The 20,702-nt window shown below is 38.8% G+C and overlaps 1 protein-coding gene across 2 annotated transcripts in view; it reads right to left on the bottom strand.

Annotated features, from left to right (window-relative positions):
- Window positions 1-3,519: 3,519 nt before the first annotated feature.
- Window positions 3,520-20,702, bottom strand: part of LOC119792360 (C2 domain-containing protein 2) — a 41,586-nt gene continuing 24,403 nt past the window's right edge. Inside the window, exons 7-14 of one of the 2 annotated variants that reach the window (XM_038298975.1) lie at window positions 13,407-13,515; window positions 13,227-13,291; window positions 13,031-13,146; window positions 12,782-12,947; window positions 9,202-9,443; window positions 8,716-8,986; window positions 7,249-7,285; window positions 3,520-4,967 (exon numbers count right to left, since the gene is read on the bottom strand). In XM_038298975.1, coding sequence (XP_038154903.1) covers window positions 4,799-4,967; window positions 7,249-7,285; window positions 8,716-8,986; window positions 9,202-9,443; window positions 12,782-12,947; window positions 13,031-13,146; window positions 13,227-13,291; window positions 13,407-13,515 — 1,175 coding nt within the window. In that variant the 3' untranslated portion in view covers window positions 3,520-4,798. The remainder of the gene's footprint in view (window positions 4,968-7,248; window positions 7,286-8,715; window positions 8,987-9,201; window positions 9,444-12,781; window positions 12,948-13,030; window positions 13,147-13,226; window positions 13,292-13,406; window positions 13,516-20,702) is intronic. The other variant, XM_038298966.1, reaches the window with a different exon arrangement.

Raw genomic sequence — 20,702 nt, 5'->3', positions numbered from 1 at the left:
TGCTATAAAAATCTCTTTCCCCAAAATTCTAAATGCAAAGTTCAGTATTATGCAGAGATGGGAAGTAACGAAGTACAAATACTTCGTTACTGTACTCAAGTAGATTTTTCTGATATTTTTACTTTACTTTATTACTTATTTTTATGGCGACTTTTTACTTCTACTCCTTACATTTTTACACAAATATCTGTACTTTCTACTACTTACATTTTAAAAAATTGGCTCGTTACTTTAGTTTTGAATCATTTCAATGGAGTTACCGTTATTATTTTTCACGTCATCAATACCAAATTCAATCCAATTGGATGGGAATCTACGTTGCATTTGACGCATCACTACAAGATGAATCGACAGATTCGGTGGTATTCATTCGTGGCAAATCATTGCAGCTTGGTGGCGGTGGCGTTAGCATAGTAGCATGGACGACGAGATGATTGAAAATGAACACAACGGAGATCTAGTCCTATTGGCAGACATCCATTTAAAATGTAGGCAACGGCATGAAAAAAGTGGTTTCTACTTTTACTTTTATACTTTAAGTAAATTTACAAGCCTGTACTTTGTTACTTTTACTTGAGTAAAGAAGTTTAATCAGTACTTCCACTTTTACCAGAGTATTTTTTTAACACAAGTATCTGTACTTTTACTCAGTACGGAAAGTGAGTACTTTTGCCATCTCTGATAATTATGTCAATGTTAAATAATCCAAAACATTAAAAGTAGAAAACTAAAACAATTCATCTGATTAGTTGTTAAACAGTATTAACTCCATATTAAAGAAATTAATTCACATTTTGGTTTGATTTAAATTAAATATTTATATATGTGTACATTTCCTTCAACAATTGCACCCTTTTAACTCTTCCTGGTCAAAACAATAAAACTGAACAAACCCATTAAAGGCTGTAGTTTCTGTAGTTTCAGCCTAACATAAAAAAAGCTGAAGGGATATAAACATTTTTTATCCCATATGCCGAGTTTGATAAACAACCTAATAACAGCCCAAAGCAGTGGTTCAAGTTGATGAGTGGTTCCTAACTCTTAACGTCTGTGTTTAACCCCCAATGTGGCAAGAGTTACCATTTTTGATCTCTTGCCTACCCCTTACAAATGGAGTCCCCCCCCTCCCTGTCCCTCAGTGAGGTCTAGAAGCACAAGATCTATATCCAGCCATTCAGCAAAGATGCTGCTACATGGCTGTACATCTTATTTTGGCATTTAATTAGATGAGCACTTAAATTATATATTACCTACTGTAAATTAAGTTGGGGAAAAAAAACATGAAAAAAAGCTAATTGAAATGTTAAAAAGTAAGGTTAAAAAGTCAATAAGCATAGTTAACAATTATATTTAGGTTTATAAACTAAACAATGTCAGTACCAATATCAGCATTAATCCCTCTAAGGTCATGTTGGAGCAAAAAAAAAAGCATTACTTTCACTCTCAGAGTTTTTCATGAATGGTTTTTAGAAGCACTTTTGTTATTTTTCTTAATATATGTGGGTACGTTGGCGTTTCTTGTTATTATATGGACATTAATTTTTGCCTTCAACATGTACATCTTTTTTTAATGTTCCAAAGGTAATAAGGTCTTGTCCTAGATTCCAGTAACACCATTGGCTTGAAATTTTGATTTTCAAAGTATTTCACTCAGTTTTGATCCCTTGCATACTCCTTACAAATGGAGTCCCCTCCGTCCCTCAGTGAGGTCTAGAAGCACAAGATCTATATCCAGCCATTCAGCAAAGATGCATGTTTACATGTATATTTTATGTAAAATAAAAATCTTACTTTGGCATTTGCCCAATGAGATGAACCCTTGAATGATATATTACCTACCGTAAATTAAGGGGGGAAAAAGTAAACAAGTCAAGTAAAAAAGATAAAAAGGTAATTGGAAAGTTAAAAAGTTAATAAGCCTAGTTAACAATTATATTTAAGTTTATAAACTATAACACATGCCAGTATCAGTATTAATGCCTCCAAGGTTATGTTGGACCAACAAAAATGTGTTTCTTTCACTCTGAGTGTTTTTCATGAATTTCTTTTAGAAGCACTTTAGTAATTTTACTTAATATATTTGGGCAAGTTGCTGTTTCTTATTATTACATTGACATTAATTTTTGCCTTCAAAATATCCATATTTTTTATGTTCCAAAGGTATTAAGGTCTTGTCCTGGATTCCAATAACACTATTGGCTTGAAATTTTAATTTTCAAACATGAACAGCATTTAATCCGTCTGATGTAGTCACTCAGTATTTATTGCTGGAAATTAAATAACTCCACTGGATTCTGTTTCCAATCCCTGCAGGGAAACGGCTGGCACTCTGCAGCAGCACTTCATTCAGCCAGTTTATGTGCACAAAGCAGAAACAATTCAAAACAATAGAGAAAAACAAATTTAAGCCTGACATTATACACCTTTAGCCCTAATGCTTAGTGGATGGACTAAAGTTAGGTCTCTCAGGGAATCGGGATGAGTATTTTTTCTTTTTCCCTGGATCTCTTCCCCGTCCTGATTAGTTTTTAAGAAGCATAAAGTTGTCTTCATAGAACATGATGCTGCAATGCTTGTACCAAGATGCAGGTAAGCCTGCAACCTCTGCAGACGAGCGTTGGCATGAAAGTTAATCATCTTCTGATAAAGTTAAACACCAGAAACGGATAAGTGCATAGGCTTCTTGATTCCAGCGGATGGCGCAGGAGGTGGCATGGCTGTCTCTGAGGCATAACCAAACAAGTCATCACAGTCCTTTTAGTCTTGACTCATGAGGAAGTAAGGGGAAACAAGGCTAAATCAGCCGAAGTCAAGCTAGGAGGAACTATAAGGCGATGCGTTATCTCTGTCACTGTTCTGCATCTGTAGTTTGAAGTAGTTTGATGGATCCAAACAAGCTGCTCACTAAAGAAAAATACAATCATTAGCTGGATTTCAACAGAACAGCCAGGCTATTTGGTTTGCTCCCAGAAAACAAAACCAAAAAAACATGTGCATACTTTTTGTTCTAAAACAAAACCTTTTGAAAATAACAAACAAATAAATGCAAAAGCAGGGTTCAGGAAATGGGAGCAGAGTTCATTACTGGGACATTTTGGCAGGTAGAGGCAGCATACGAGTTCCCTTTGGACAGAATAACATCCCTACTGACAGCAGTAGTGCATAAGAGGACTCTCTTGATAGGAAGACTAAACAGAAATTATTACAGACAGTTGAACCCTTGCTAATGTAAAAGCTAATGGTACAAAGTAGAATAAACAACCTAAAATTCATCTGAAACAGTTTTTGAAGGTTCTCAGTGTCTTCAGGCCTATGGAGTGAATTCTGTTCCGTTATTCTTGGAAACAAAGAACAAGTTTTGTACATGGAAATGTGTCAGAAAAAAATGCAATCCACAAATGTTAAAAAAATATACAAAAAAAAAAAAAAAAAAGGTAAAAGATATTTCCTTATAATTGATAAAAAAAAAAATGATCAAAAAATTTCTGTTATTTTTTACATTTTAACATTTTTTTTAGATTTTTAATATATACATTTATAAATTTTATAAATTTTTTATATTACTCTTTTTCAGATTGAGTTTTACGACCTGCATTCTTCTTTAGATCATATTCTCTTCAGTTCTAAAGGGGCGCACTTTCCTCTGTAGGAGCGGAGACATTTCTATTCGTACGCGTAGACGTTAGCAACAACGCTATCTGTCAATGAATGTAATGGGCTTGAAGTAAAAGTAATGTGACCTGTGAAAGGCAAGTGGATAAAAAAATGTTATTCATAAAACTCAATCCGAAAAAAAAAAAAAAAAAAAATGAAAATATAAAATCTATAGAAACATTTTTTGAAAAAAAATTGTGTGTACAAACAGAATTTGATAAAACTTCATTCAAAACATTAATACACATTTTTTGACTTTAATTTCCTGATTCACTAAACATTTTATCTGTTTGCAACAATAATGGAACAAAATTCACTCCATACATGTCTCCCTTGTAAAACATGTTCAGGTTACAAACTGATATTCAATCCATATTCTACTCTACATTATCAACATGTGAACTGAAACAGATTTCTATTCAATTCATGGCTAAATAAGTTAAAAGGGAGTTAAAGATTTTTGCATACATTGCAAACGAATATTAAAAACTTTTATCAAGTATTTAGTATAAATGTAATCCATTTTCAAACCATCATGCTGTAACATTAGTGTTAAAATAGTAGTCTAATGATGATGGTCTCCCTTTAGTTCAAACAGGAAGGAGTGCAGAAGTGGCTCCTCTCATCGCACAATGAAAACACACTACTGGACTTGTGCAAATCATACAAACAGCACTCCGCTCCTCATCTTTGGTTCTGCCCATTCGCCGTAGGAAATGTACGGATCGCAGCAGGGAAGAGTTTTCTGTTCGACCCTCAGCGTCGGTGAGGTAAAGGAAGACGGCCCGCATCAGTCCCATCCGTCCGTAACCGGGGTGATAAAAGCACTTAAGATTCCCGATTGTGGTAAAAAATAAATTGATTAAAGGTAACATGCTAAATATTATAAAGCCATCAACCAGTACACCTCTGTTCACATGTAAACACACATGCAGTCTATAGAATGCTAGAAGGAAGGCTGTTAGCCCCGCTGTTCACAGTGCTGGGGAGGAAGCAGGTTAGCCTAACTGTTTGCAAGTGCATCTTTAACATGGAGGTGATGACGGTAGGCTGAGATGGACCAGAAGCGACGCCGTGGGGGGGTCAGACATGTGGATCCGCTGCAGGAGTAGAGCCATTAGCTTTACTCTTGTTTTTATAGCTCTTACTCTTGCGGATGAGCATGCGGCTGAGCGTGGCGGTCCTGCTGGCCCGCTCCACCGACGCAGGAGACTCCAGGTACACCAGGTCGTTGTGCGACTGGCTCATCCCCGGCTCCTTGCGCTGGTGGCGCCGCCGGAAAAAGAGCTTGGCACTCTTCTGAAGTAAGCTCCCTGCAGCAGAAAGTGTGGGGGGGGGACACAATCAGCACGGCTTTAAGCAAGATTCTAGAAAAAAATGTCTTAAATTAAGTGTATTTATTCTTAATTTGAGTAGGTAAATGAGACAGTTTGCCAATGGAATGAGTATTTTTACTCTTAAAATAAGATATTTAGATAAAATGCACTTAAATAAGACAAGGCATTTGTTTTTTCTTATATTAAATGTAAATTGTCTTGTTCCATTGGCAAACTTTCTCTTTTACCTCTTCAATTCAAGAACAAATGCACTTATTTTAAGAAAGAAATTACCTATCTAGATTTTGATTTTTTCCAATGTGAAGGACATTACTGAGAAAAACAAATGAAACTATCTGGAAAATCTAATCATTCTTAGAGTTCCTGGGAGGGAAAGACAAAGAAGCAGAATGGGAAGTTAGAAATAGTACAGGAGGCCAGAAATGATTCTATATTAACTGAATTTAAAGTGTTGGATGATCACAAACAGTCTGACATTTCTCCTTTGTTTCTGCCTGGATACAAACAAATTTCTGGGTTTATACAGGAATGAATAACTCTAACTTAATGCTTTTTAATGTTCTTTTAATGTTTTTAGAAATTATTTTAATGCCACCAACAGGCACCCGTTGACAGGCTGCAGCCATGTCCCGAATCCTTCGTTTTCCAGCTTTTTTTGTTGAAATTTGCTTTTTTCCCTCCAATTCTCTAGCTTTTTCTCCGACTAAAGCTTCTTTTCTGAACATACAGCTTTGAGATCAACCGGAAGCAGTTCCAAGCAAATATATCATGATATAATATGTCTGAAGAAATTGTTTTTATAAACATTTTTTTAATAAAGCATTTTAAATGCCACAATTAACACATTTAATGAATTTTAACGCCAATTAAGGCCTTAATTTAAAAAATAATAATTTAATGACTTTTAATGATTTTTAATGACCCGCAGAAACCCTGAATTTACACTTAATCACTAAAACCAATGAATTATAGAAGAACACTGCAAAAAGTGAAAAATAAGTCATTTTTCTTCAAAAAGGGAGTTATACCTTGATATAAGCAGCTAAATAAAGCAATTTTCCAACAGACTAAGATGATTCATGTTCAAAATAAGAAAAAAATAACTTATTTTAATTCAAGTGCATAATATCTTATTTTTAGGGCGAGGATAATCATTCTATCAGTAGCTCATCCTATTTACCTGCCCAATTTAAAGGCAAATGTTATTTTAATTATTTATTTTCAGATCAGTTTTAGCAGTGAAAAATAAAATCAGTATGAACATCATACTGTAAAGTCACTGAGGCTGATTAGCAGAAACTGCAATGCAAATATTCAAATATAAGTAAATCATTTTTTCTAAAGATAATTTATGTATAAAATAAGATAAAAAGAACAGTCTTATTATTTAAAGTGTATATCCAATGATTTTAAGGGAAAATAATCCTTCCATTGGTAGACTGTTTGTCGCTGCAAAAACAATCTAGAAATAAGTCAAAATGTCTGAAATTAAGTGTATTTATCCTTAATTTGAGAAGGTAAATAAGATGATTTGCAAATGGAATGAGGAGTTTTACTCTTAAAATAAGGTAATTACATAATATACACTTGAAATAAGACTATGAAATCGTTTTTTTCTTATTTTAAATGTAAATTGTCTTTTTCCATTGGCAAAATGATTTGTATTTGCTCAAATTAAGGACAAATTCACTCATTTAAACAAAATTTGATTTATTTGTAGATAAGCTTTTGCAGTGCGCCATAGATTTTGGTGCAGCTCCACATGATTCATGAAACCGCGTGGACGGCGGCCGGCCCCCAGGCGCTCCAATGGTCAGCGGTTAATAAATATTTATTCATAGCTACCTCCCCCGCAGAAATCGTGAAAAACAGAGACACAAGTAAATGATGCGATGGCTCCTGATGCATGTTCTGGGTTTTATTTTGCCATTTCCTCTAATCATCCTCTGATGTTTATTGTTCTTCACTGATCTGAGGCCAGTTGGATCAAAGCGAATCGTTTTCTTCGATCCAAACAGATGCATCCAAAGCTGGTGTCAAAATGACAGCACATTTTGTTTTGCTTTGTGTTCAGTTGATAAATGAGGACCAGGCTTTTCCTTCTGTTTCAGTCAGATCTGTCGGTGGAGGACCCAGCTCTATTTATTATGATTAGGCTGAAAACACAACACTACACAGCTCCATCATCTTCCTAGACTCTAATAACACTAGCAGGACTACACACTACAGTGTCAATAACTCTCATGTAGTAACTTACTCATCGAGGCATAAAGTCTGCTTAGCACTGCTCTCCTCTAAGATGGCAGTGATGAAAAGTTCAAAAAGGTTCAAACAGCAGACGGAAAGGAGAGAAAAGCACAAAGGAAACAGACTGCATCACTGGGTAACAACATACGGCAATAAAAACAGGCAACAATCATTAACATCAACAGATATTTACAGAGTCTGACCATAAAAAGTGAAGTAATCTGTTATTATTATTGTGGGTTATTTTCAACCAATCACAGACGGGCTCCATCATCTGATGACAGATTAGCGGTCTGTGGTTCCTGCAGCACAATGACTAAAGAGAAACGAGCAGCGCAGGGGTTTAAAACAGTCTCTAAAGGAAACTAGGCCTGCCTGACATGAATGTCACTATAACTGAGGACATTTTTCTAAAACAATTTGATATGGAAAGGAATCAGCTGGCGATTATTTCACCTTAAAAATAAAATAAAATTATAACTTCATGTTTACCTATTGAGGCGCAGAGTATATAAATATGCTGGTGAAGATTCTCAGTCATCCAGGTCATAGTCATTTCAAAAAGTGGATTTTGTTTCTAAGTTTGAAGCCGTTTCGCTTGTTCCGCCGTCCATTTTATAAAACCTCGAACTTAAAGCTACAGTGTGTAATAATTACAGGGATATACAGTCAGAAATGTAATATATTATACATAACTATGTTATTTTATCATCATCTACGAGCTCAGCCTCTTAACCTTAATATTTGCGTTGCCTTAGAATTCGTTATTTATAATTACATAGGAGCGGGTCTCGCAGCCATGGAGGCTGACATCTTTGCGCTACGGCAGCGCAGAGCCAACAAACTAGCGATTGCGAGATCGCCAAAACGTCACAACGATGTAGAAAAAATAACGGGTATATTTATTATCTAAAGTCTACATGAAATCTATACCCTACACAGACTAATGAAATACTATCTGTAAAATTATCTATGTAAACAAACCTCATCACTTGAGAAGGTAGGTGATGCGGACGTCGTGGAAGACATTTTGTCCCGTAACGCTCGCCGTACTGTTGGGGGGGAGAAGCGGTGGGGGGGAGATGTTCATGTTGCTGCAGTCTGCAGTCTGACCGCTAGATGTCGCTAAAAGTTACACACTGTAGCTTTAACTCTATTTGTGATATTTTGAATTGGAAAAAGCTTCCAGGATGGGAAGCGAAAAAAACTTGGAAATATATATATATATATATTTTTTTTGCAATGCTTGTGGTCATGTGGATTATGAGTAATAATTGTATGAATGAAAATGTGTGTGAATGTCTTTATGCATGTTAATATGTATAAATTCTTTTATTTGCTCACTTAATGGTCATTTCAGGCAGCAAGGACTTCAGTAAGACTTTGAGAAGAAGAACAGTTTGATTAAATAAATTTTACTTCTTCATTACCCTTTAAAGACATGATCTTCATTGAACGGTAATGAACACTTTCTCACCTCTGCTTTTCTTACAGCTGGCCTCAGATACACACATGGACAGGGATGTGTTGTCCAGCGCTTCCTCAGCTTGACTCTCCCAGTCTTCTGGAGGTTGGCCAACTTCGGCAGGACCTTTGTGGGGCTCGGACCCCTCAGGAGGACTGCTGCTGGCACCCGATGCGACGGCCGCGTTCATGTCCTGAGTGGAGCTGCTCTCGGACATCGAGGCATCCATCTGTGCTGCGTAACCCGCCATCAAAGAAAGTTCGTCATCCTGAGACAGGGGCGTCTGAGGGAAGAGGCAGATTTCCATTTCAAACACCGTATCTAAGCAACATTTCTAGCCAGAAGTCACCCGGTCACATGTGGGTTCAGCCGGAAGCAAAAGCCAAACAGTTTATCATCTAGAGGATTGTTTCTTTTTTCCAACTGACAGAAAAAAACTTAATTAACTCGTCACCAGGGGATGGAGGGGTGCATTCGGCCCCCATGACTCATCCTTACTTTGGCGATGCCTGAGATGATGATGGTGCTCTTCTTCACTGGCGATTTGAGCTTCTGCTTGGCCGACTGGTGGAGCTGTCGGATCGCCGCTTCAGCCACGGGGTCTGTTCCATTGAGCATGAGCAGCTCGGTGTCAGAGGACGATAAGGCCTTGCTCACTGTGCCCCCCAGTATGGACGCCTGCTCTGAAACTCTGCGCTCAACTAGCTTGGCCTTGCTGTCGACCGTCTTCAGGGTCGGCTCTGAGGAGACAAAAGACAGGCTGTTGTTCTTCCCGAATAGGTTATTAGAAGACTCTAAAATGATCCAATGATCAAGATGCAGATATTTAAACCTGTCAAAGAGCAGAAAATCTATAAACTAAATCCAGACCAACTAAGTGTTGATGGTCACACTGGTGGGATGATGGGAGGGATGGATTAATGGGGCTTAGGTTTACTCTGTTTCCTTTGACCTTTTTAACAGCAGTGTAGCTGCCATCAGAGTCAGCTCATTTAAATATTCTAATATTTAGTTAAAAACAAGTTAATACATACTAGTATTGAAATTAAAAGTTCAATCATAAATAGATAAATAAATAACCTTTAGTAAATTTATGTTTATGTAGGTTGGTTAAAAAGTTCATTAAAATGTAAGGAGGAACCTATGTTTTTGTTCCGCATTTCACATTGTTGCCAATGGGAAAGACTGATTGACACAATTCTTTTTTTTGCACGTTTTTTCAAGAAGTTTCACCAGAAAGCTATAAGACTGGTTTTCTGAGAAAAGCTGTATAAGTTATCTTTATTCCTCTGGAGTTTATGCGGCCAATAAGTACTGACTGTTACTCCTCTCGAGATAATCAAGGCATTTTTTGGGGCTTTATAAGACTTGTCCACAATAAATGGCTGTTAAAACCAAAAGAACAACGTTGAGGCTTGATTATCTCGAGAGGAGTAACAAGCAGCGAATAAAAAGCCGCAGAGTTGAGTTTCTTCCAGACAAGTGAAAGAAACAGGAAGAAAGTTGTTTTTTTTCCTTCCCCATTTCTTCCTGAACAAACTGGAAGAAAGTCCTGGTAATTGATCATATTTAGAGAACTGTGATAGTCCCATTGAAAAATAAACTCACTAGAACTCTTGTTGCGGCGATGCCATTTTTTGGCCCCAATACCTGGCTGTGCAGTATCTGCTGATACCGATACCATCTATTTGAAATTGATGTGTGTGTGTAAATATGAAGAACCGCACACTACTTGGATGTAAAATAATTGCCATCATGGCTTTGTCAAGCTGCTGCCTACCTTTGTGAAGCAGGAAAAAGACTAATACAAAGTGAATCCAGTAGAACTTTTTATTGCCTACCTGGAATGGGTGACAATAGTTGAATAAACTTTTGGCTCTCAAAATGGTATGAGTGCCCTATTTGTTGGTACTCGCCGATACCGAAACCACCATTTTAGTGCTGGATCTGGGTCCTGCCAGATACTGGTATCGGTGCAACACTAACTATAACCACCAGGCTACATAAGGAGAAGTCCACCAGGGAAACACTCTTTGGGAAAATTCCCCAAGAAAAAAAACCCAGCAGGGAATTACATATTTAATACAGAAGTGATCATTTACCAACAGCCTTTAAATGGTAGGAAAAATTAAATAATTTATTTATACTCAGATTACACCGGTTACTCAGCGCTGTAAGATGGATTGTTTTCGAGATCTGAGTTTTGAGTATCACAACAAATCCATCTTGAAAGACTCCTGCTAAAATGTCAGTCTTGTGACAACCAGCGAGTTGGACCAATGACAGCAGTGTTTTTTTGGGGCAGGACCTGTAGGAATGACGACAGTCAGAAGGGGCTTGCAGGGGCATAAAAAACACGGCTACGCTGGAGGACTCACCTGCCGATACCGCAATTGACTCTGTTTTAGCTAAAATAGAACAAAGAGAAGCACTTGTAGATGTGCATTTGTAGAAAGATGTCTGCTTATCTCCCAACAGGATTTGGAAAAAGTGTGATTTATCAGCTTACTCCACCAGTTGTGAAAGCTTAACGATTCGCTGCTACGATTTGCTGAAAGTGTATAAAGCAGGGCATACACTGTGCTATTTTTGCCCTTTTTGGGACGATTTTCCAGTCGTGTGAGAATTTTTAGATAGGGCCGAGTTCTGATCGTGCGTTGTGTAGTATACGGGGGGTAACGAGGGGCGATCAGCTTCTCACGACCACCTCCCGATCGGGAGAATAATCAAACATGCTTGAAATTCAGTCAGCCACCGTAAGGTCGCATCAGAGTGTCGGGCCGCACAGTGTGAGGACATACACCATGACCTGTTGACTTTTAATCCCTGTGGTTTGGTGGTACATTTTGAGCTGTAGCTGCATGCAAAGATTAAAAACATCGCACAGTTTTACACTTTAGTTGAAATTTGCATTGTCTAGCTTTTTCTCCCCCTCAAGCTTTTTTTCCAAACATACAGATTTACGATCATCTGGAAGCAGTTTCGCGCAAACACGCTGAACCAGTTATATTTGATATAAAATATCTTTTAACGTATTTTTTCAGGGTTCCTAAAGCATAAGGCAAGTTAAATTCAAGACTTTTTAAGACTTTTTAATGCCACTTGAAATTAAAATTTAAGACCAAATTCACAAGAAACACAAGAAAAACCCTCTTGTAACAACTTAACCCAAAGGTTTATTTTAACATAAACCACTGCACTAATGTTTCAGATTTTGAAAAGCTTTCCATACAGGAAGAAAGTTAAAAACACAAAATGACAGATATATTTTAACAATTATTTAACTGAATTCACAAACTTTGTTTTAGCAGGGAACAAAACAAATCAGTTTTAAAGCCACAACATAACCAGTGCTAAGTCACTGTGCCTCATGTATGTTCCCTGGTACTGGTTTTAGCCATGGAGAAAACTCTTGGTTGGATAGCCAATTTTCGTAACATTTACACTTGCTCGTATTTTCCAGACAAAAGGTTAATGGTGCATCTCCCAAATGTCCGCTATCGGGACGGAACCAATAATGGCGAGCCGTTTTTTTTAAAGAATAATAATTAAAAAAAAATTGTCAACTTTAACGTTTTATTTAGATTACAAAAATAAATCGTAATAAAAATAATCTAATTTATGATGTTTTAAAAAAAATAAGACATACGAAAGACTGATTTAAGACATTTTAATACCAATTAAGGCCTTAGTTTTAGTTTTTAGAATTCAATGCCTTTTAAGACTTTTTAAGGACCCGCGGGAACCCTGATTTTAAAGCATTTTAAATGCCACAATAATCACATTTAATGAACTTTAATGCCAATTAAGGCCTTAATTTAAAAAAATAATGATTTAATAACTTAATGATTTTTAATGACCCACAGACACCCTGTTACAGACATTGAACCCCACCTCAAGGTTATTACTGGATTTGGGCCTGCTTAAGGCAAAATATTCACCAAAAGAAACAAAACTTTCCAGTAAATTTGACCTTCCAAGTTCCTTCCAGCCTAAAAAAAAAAAACATGGAAAAATCCTGGAAAAAAACACCAAGAAACTTCCAACCCTGAAAAGCTGTTTTGTTTGCAGCGTTTACCAGTGCTGTTGAGAGGCAGAGGTCGCCCTGGCTTGCTCTTCACAGCCGTGATGGTGGTGACCACGGTGCCACAAGGCATGACGGTACGGTCCATCTCCACCCTCTTACTGGCAGCTGGGGTTGGAGGTTGCCAGGACCGCACCTCGCTGGGCTCTAGATAGGTAAACTGGAAGGTTAAAGTCAGGTTAGTGTTTTTGTTCATTGAAGAAGAAACCACACTCATCAGCTGAAAAGGTCGGGTGGACCAACCTCAGTAGTCAGTGATCCAGTCACTGTGTCTTTGGTCTTTAGTGCAAACGTCTGCTGTCCTTTGGGGTGCTTCTTCACAAGATCAAAAGGCAAACACACCTGACCTAGTAAAGAGTCTGAACCAGCAAAAGAGCCACATTATGGTCCCCGCTGCAGCACATCCATGGACAGACAGTATCGCCGAGAGATGCCTTACCTTCTGGAGGAAGACCGTCATTCAACACCTGAACACAGAGCTCTTTTGATCGTCCATTCAACTCACTGGAGGTAAATAAAAAATACATAAATAAACCCAAATACATATCCCGCTGTACACATATAGTTTACATCTTTATAAAAGTGATAAGTTAAGTCGGGGAAACGGTGTCAAACCTACAAGACAAACGGCTGATCCCAGGTAGGATTGGTTGTGTTCTTCATAACAGATGTGCTAAACCTCTGCGGAGGATCATCCAGCTGCAGAACACTAAGAGGATTGATGCTGCCTGCAGACACAGAGGAGATCAGATCAGCCACTGACAATTATTTAAAAGTCAGGAAAAAGGATGGTAGGCATATTAATAAAGTAAGAAAGTAATGTTTATTGATATAGCACCTTTCATAGACATAGAGGTAACAAAGTACTTCACAAAATTAAAATTAGGGCTGGGTATTTTCGCCAAAGTCCAGCATCAATTCAACTATGATTATTCAGTTCTAAATCAATTAATTTTGATTCGATCTGTTTTTACAATAATGAAAGTGGTTCAACTGTGTTTCAAAATACTCATGTATTTTATGTTTTCCTGTCACATTAAGCACAAAGTGCAAACTTGTAAATCGGACAGTTTAAGCTTCAGATATGAACAAAACTCACAAAACTGCGTCTCATAAGTGCAAACTTGTTTGTGAAAAGTGAAAAAGTGAAGCCTCACTCGAGCGAGCAGACATGACACAGCAGACATGCATGGGCTGCATTATCTCCACTGCACAAACCATATGTGCAGCGTTGTCTGCAACAACTACAGGGTGTTTGCTGGTCAGCCCCCATTTGTTAATGTCTTCAGTCAACCTATTGGCTATATTTTCAGCTGTCTGTCTTGAAGTTATCTTGAGTGCATCTTTCCTGCTCACATAAAATATATTTACAGTCACAAAAGACGTGGTCATAAAACATCCCTCAATCTACTGGAATTAAAATTCTTTCTTAAACAAATAGGTTTTCAGTTCACTCTTAAAAAACAAACAGAATCAAATTAGCGCATGGAAAGAGGCAGGTCGTTCCAGAGCGCCGGCGCGACCGCATGAAAGTAGCAATCTCCACAGGTCCTGCAAAGAGTACGAGGGACCATGAGCAGGTTCAGGTCCTGAGACCATAAAGCAGCTAGATTAACCCATTTAGGCCGGGAAAGCATTACCGCATTTCTACCATTCAAGCCGGGGGCGCTGTTGCGTAATTCTACCATTGACGCCGGGAGAGCGTATAAGTCAGTTTCCGTGTATACAGGTTTTTGCACCACCTGTCGGGCTCTAGGCCAATGAAATGCATCAGAATAGAGGCAAAGGAGTGACGTAATTACCCTCGTGTCATTGTTTGGGAAGTTTTTTTTAAGCGAACATGGAGGAGTTTGACAGAGAAGAGTTGTCGGAAGGCAGTGATTTTGAGGAGTGTGTCGGCTTTGATGACGGTATAGATGAAAATGATGACTTTGAACGCGCTGAACCAATCGTGGTTAAGACATATGTTCGAAGACGACGAGTCGGACGCTAGCGACGATGAGTTTGAAGGTTTTGATAGTGACTGGAAGACGGAGAACTACCACCGCAATGCACGGAGTGTTTTCAACCGCACACCGGGAGTGAAAGTTGATTTGCCTGCAGACGCCACACTGCTGCAGGCATTTGAGCATATTTTTAATGAAGAACTTTGGATGCATCTTGTTACCGAGACGAATAGGTACAGTGACCAAACAAACCAAACTCCAACAAGAGCAAAGATGGCAAAGTGGTCACCCGTGACTGTGACGGAGATGAAGACATTTATTGGGCTGTGTATGGGCATGGGACTGTTGCCAGTACGAAGAGATTATTGGCGACAGAGTAAACCTCTCTTCAGGACGCAGTTCCCCCAAAATATGTCCCGGGACAGATTTGTGGCCATCTGGAGGTAAGTTGTATTGCAATTTATAACACAGACATATGCATTATTATGCATAATAATACTGTTAATAAGTAATCATCAGATAGTTATTTATGTAATGTTTGTTCTTTATTTTAAAAACGTTTTATAAACGTTTTATAGTCAATGAAGACATGATCACATATGGAAAAAATAAAAGGTTGAATTTTTCTTTTTTCTTTTTGATTACTGCTTTTCACTTTTTTTTGGAAGAATTTCAAAGATAAAATATATTTTGAGTTACCTTAGACTTTTTGTTCATCACATAATTACATGTGTCTTCAGTCATAATCTACAATGTGAATAGTGTTGAAAATAAAAAAAATAAACAACTGTATGCCAAATGTGTTACAAAAGCTTGACAATATTTTATGTGATGCTTTCACATAAAACTAAAACATAACTTATGTGTGCATTTTCAGGTATTTACACCTTCAGAATAACCACGCAGCAGATGTCAACAAGGATGACAAGCTATGGAAAATGCGCTGGTTTCTGAATTACCTCCTTGACCGATTCCAGGCACTGTATGAGGTAGATGGCAACGTGTCTGTAGATGAGAGCATGATCAAATTCAAAGGGCGCCTCTCCTTCAGGCAGTACCTCCCAATGAAGCCGACAAAGTGGGGTGTCAAGGTATGGGTAATGGCAGAGAGCTCCACAGGATATGTGACCAACTTCCAGGTGTATGCTGGTCGTGAAGGCTCTATAGAGAAGGGTCTCGCACACCGTGTGGTGATGGAATTAGCCAGACCATATTATGGGTCTTATCTGTCCATCTATATGGACAATTTTTACACGGGGGTAACTCTGTTAGAGGAGATGAAGACCCATGGGTTGAACGCTTGCGGCACTGTTCGTGCCAACCGGACTGGACTCCCAAAGAATGAGAGGCTTAGAAAAAAACACCTCAATGGAAAAGCACTAGTTCAGGGTAGCTCAGAAGGACGACCTTACGTTCTGTATTTGGCAAGACACAAAAAAGGAGGAGCCAACCACGTCCCGGTGGAAGTGCCAGATTCCCTCGCAGACTACCAGAAGCACATGAAAGGTTTGTTTTGTTGGTCTTTGGAGTGCAAATGTCTGAGTTTCATGTGTGTCAACTGAGTGTTCTGTGTGTTCCAGGCGTCGATCTGCTTGATCAAATGATTGGCTATTATGGATTCCAGCATCGATCAAAGAAGTGGTGGAGGAGGGTGTTTTTCTTTTTCTTGGCTATGTCCTGCCACAATGCCTACATTGCTGCAAGGTCTGTTGGAGGAACAGCCTTCAGACACAAGTACAGAGGCTACAAACCCTGGCTGGAGGACCTGGCCGAGCAGCTCATCACACCGCACAGGACCAGGGCTGTTAATGTGACTCCTCCATCTTCTCTTCCTGCCTCACCATCTCCTACTCTTCCTCCCTCTCCAGCTCCATCTGCAGGTAGCAGAGTAGACACACCTCCTCCACAAATGACTTTGGAAAAGTCTATGACAAGCGCAAACAGTGTAGGGAGTGTTTGCTTGTCTTGGACACTGAAAAAGTAGGTGGGCCAACTGTGTATGTTTGTAAACAGTGCAGCCTGCCACTGCACATTGAGTGCTTCGGCAAGCACTATCGTCGTTACATGTGAAGCAGACTGTTTAAGTCATCAGTATGTTCTGTTCTTGTTCTTAACAGTTCATCAAGTCACTGACACAAGTTGATATTACTTATTATTTTTTTCTTACTATTTTTGATTGAAAATATTAATGTTCACTTTACTTTTACATTGTTTATTTTTGTGAAGGAGTATCTAAATAAACTCAATTTCCCAGGAAAGCCACAGGTGTAAGCTTTCAAATACTTTTTGAATTTTGTTTCTATCTGCTACAGAAGCTGAGATATCAATAATTTACTAGGCGTTGACACAGTTGCTGAATTTACAGAAAAACGTCAGGTTTTAGGGGTATATTTTAAAATCGGCCATAGGTTTTTAAGGTGTTTTTTCCAGGCGTTTTAGGCCTAAATGGGTTAAAAGAGATTTCAGCATCAGAGCAATCGACTTCTATAGGGGAAATGAAAGGCATTAACAATGAGGCCTCCAGCGTGGTTTTCCTGTTCGGGAAGAAAATTCCTCTTAGATTAGGCCAACAGCATGAACCAAAAATCTCCTTCTTCAGCCCTCCTCTGGATGAGCCGTTTCCGTTTTCCACGCCCCACCGTCCTCCTGAATGCCGCACCTCCTGAAACCATGACAACCACTCAGTTCGTAAAGATAGCCTAGGAGCTTGGAATAATACAAAGCTGTAGCTTTACCAATAAGCTGCTTCAGATCTCTTTGGACAGCTTATTTCCCTTGATGACATCATCAGGGGAAACAGAGCATCTTAAGCACACATTAGATAAAAGATGGAGAGAGGCAATGATGGAGGTGAAAGGATTGTGTTCCTTGGTGATTCTCATACAAAATGTTTTTAAATTGAGTTTTCCATAGTTGGGCACCTTTAACGAGTCATGAGGGAGTGGTGGCCTAGTGGTTAGGGACTAGTGCTTATATTAGATTAAATTAGATGATTAGATGAGCTTTATTGATCTCACAGCAGAGAAATTCACTGGTCACATACTGGCATAGTACTTAAAGAAGGTGCAAACAAGGAGGAAAAAGTGCATTAGGAATAAAAATAAAAATAAGAAAAATACAAGGGAGTAACACAGAGATTTGAGGTGACAAATGTACAATCAGGATGGCTTATATAAAGGTGGATTGACTTTTACATTAAAGTGTAGTAGGTAAGGAACAATGGTGAGGTAGTGGTATGACTATTATCTCTATTATTGGACTCCTGAGGTTGTGAGTTTGAGGCCCACTCTCACAGACTGCCACTTTGGGTCTCTGAGCAAGACTCTTAACTCCATACTGCTCCCTGAACCCCTCACGATGGCCGCCCACTGCTCCCCAAGGGGATGGGTTAAATGCAGAGGTAAATTTCTCCAATGTGTGATCAATAAAGTTTTATCATTATTATTCCTCTAACAGCACAGAGAGGATGTTGTTTAGGTTTTCAAAGTGAATAACTGACAGTATTCTTTAACAAGCTCATAATTTTACTGTCGTCCTCATACCTGGGAGCGTCGCTCCCTCCTGATCACATCCTGCTCTTTTCGACATCACTGGGTGTGGCGCAGCTGATGTGGGTGTTACTTTACAGAGCAAACAATGTTTAGCTGAGGTTACAGAGCAGAAAACACACAGACTCCCTGCCCTGGACTCCTGCATGGGCAAAACTAAACTACGTTTAGGTCGATGTTCATGCAAACCCTCTCTAGTTAGGTAAAAAGCAAAGCATCCATTCAGGACATGTCTCTGCATCAGTCCGTCTGATTCTGCTAATTAGAGAGATCTAATTTGCCTCCTTCCTCCTGTTTCAGGAAACATTTCCTTCCTAAATGAATCAGAGCGCTGCACAACAGAGTGAGATTATCATCCTAACAGGCTGATAACATGAGCTGGAGCTAACCTGTTTTAATTTATAAAGAGGTATCATTTGTTGTTTTTCTGTCGAGTTTTATTTTATATATTCAATTTAAAAAATGTGTATGTAGAAGAAGCTTTACTGAACGGCTGAAGCTCTATGATAAACACGGAGCTTACGATGAGGTCACACCAAGTAGCTAAATACTACCTGTGGGACCAAGCTGGTTTTAAAACAGGTATTAAAGGAAGATATTACACCTGGTGATTCTCCTATAAAATTAGCACTCATCGTCGAACAAGGTCCATGCAGGAAGCTACACTATAGTTAGCTTGTGGTTATTAAAGAGGTACAGCCCCAGACCTTTTTCAAACATTACATTTATAACATTTTTATCCTGTGTTATTAGGTATTTTAATTTATTGAACTGCAGAAATTCAGCTCCAATTGTGTTAAAGGAAAAGTCCGGTCACATTCAGAATATAAACTTCTGAAAGTACTTTAAAGTCGTAGGGAAGTCATATTTAAATGTCAAATCATTCTGGCTTAAACATGTATATAAACAAACTCTTTATTATTGTCCCAAAATTTAGAAAATTTCTATTCGCTGTGAGCTTTTCGCAGGTATGATGCAGATATTTTTGATTTATGCCCAATATTGAAGCGTGGTCTGTGCTATGCTATTCCACGCCACAACGCAAGAGGGAGAATCAGGAACTAGCTGTGGGTCTAGATACGGCCGAGGCGGTGAGGAAATGGGGGCAAGTTTGTGTGACAACGGAGGGACAGGAGGGTGAAAAAGAGCGGTAATCCAGGTGGAAAAAGGGTCCCAGCGTTCTCGCACACCTCGCTCTTCCAGCTGGTCCATCTTCATGAGTCGTTTTCCACAATGGCGGTCATACAAACAAAACAAGCCAGTAAGGAACCAAACAGGAAATACGCATAGTGTAGAGTGGGTGTAGATTTGCCTTTATTTTAACATGTTTAAACTCATTTTGAGGTAACATCAGATGAAGCTGGTTTAGTTAGATTTTTTTATTTATTTTGAGTGTTTAGCAAAGAGGAGATGAAAGTCAAAGTTTCTATTTATCCAAAATGATAACCATGCATCTTTTCCTACACCTAACAACGGAAGGGGCGGGGATGTCTCCGCGTTCACTGTGACACCTACGCAGATGACCTGGTTTCGAAGTACAAATCAGACTTAAGGCATGCAAAAAACCTAAATCTACTGCTGCAGACTGAAACATGCTAAAGCGTTTCCCATTAATGAATGAGACTGTGGCGGCCCGCCATAGAGATACAAATTGTTTACGGCCGTAAACAAGCGACAGGAAGAATGCGAGCCACGCTCATATATGGTCAGTGGCGGTTCTACTCCCCGGGCGAGACCCACTCCAAGCGGCAGTTATATCTTTTTCGTAGAGCGCGTCCCGGCCTCCGTTATAAAAATGCCGCCCTGGCAGCCTGGTTTACCCATGCAGTGTTGCCAACTCAGCGACTTTGCCGCTATATTTAGCGACTTTTCAGACCCCTCCAGCGATTCTTTTCCAAAAGAGCGACTAGCAACAAATCTAGCAACTTTTCTGGTGTCACTGGCGGCTTTAAGAGACTCTTAGGTGAAGCACGTATCTTTCCTAGAGTCCCTCTCAGCGCTGCAGTCAGAGCCACAGCATGTTTACCCTCAGGGAGCTAGCGGGATGTAAATGTTATTTGGTCTAAAATAAATAACAGAATTTGAAATGTTTTATCTTAAATAACGGCAACAGTCACTTAATCAACTTGTCCATTGTGTTTTCCTTTCTAAGATAGTGATTTGTAGGCTCCTTAGTGGACCACAAGGCAAAAAAGAAAAAAAGTGTAAAAAAAAAAAAGTGGCCTCAAAAAAGCACTTAAAGGGGAACTTTGTTTTTTTTTACATTGGGCCCTTGATTTTATGTTATTACATCATGTTCTACTCACCCACGTGAGTTTTGTGTCATTTGGAGCTGTTCTGAAGATATTCTGTTAGGTAGAACATGATATAATAACGTAAAATCAAGGGCCCAATGTAAAAAAAAAACAAAAAAAAAACAGG

This window comes from Cyprinodon tularosa, unplaced genomic scaffold (genome assembly GCF_016077235.1).
Source record: "Cyprinodon tularosa strain WSP-4 unplaced genomic scaffold, ASM1607723v1 ctg1115, whole genome shotgun sequence".
Lineage (NCBI taxonomy): Eukaryota > Metazoa > Chordata > Actinopteri > Cyprinodontiformes > Cyprinodontidae > Cyprinodon > Cyprinodon tularosa.
Note: the sequence above shows the minus strand (reverse complement) of the source record. Positions and strands in the feature narration are given on the sequence as shown.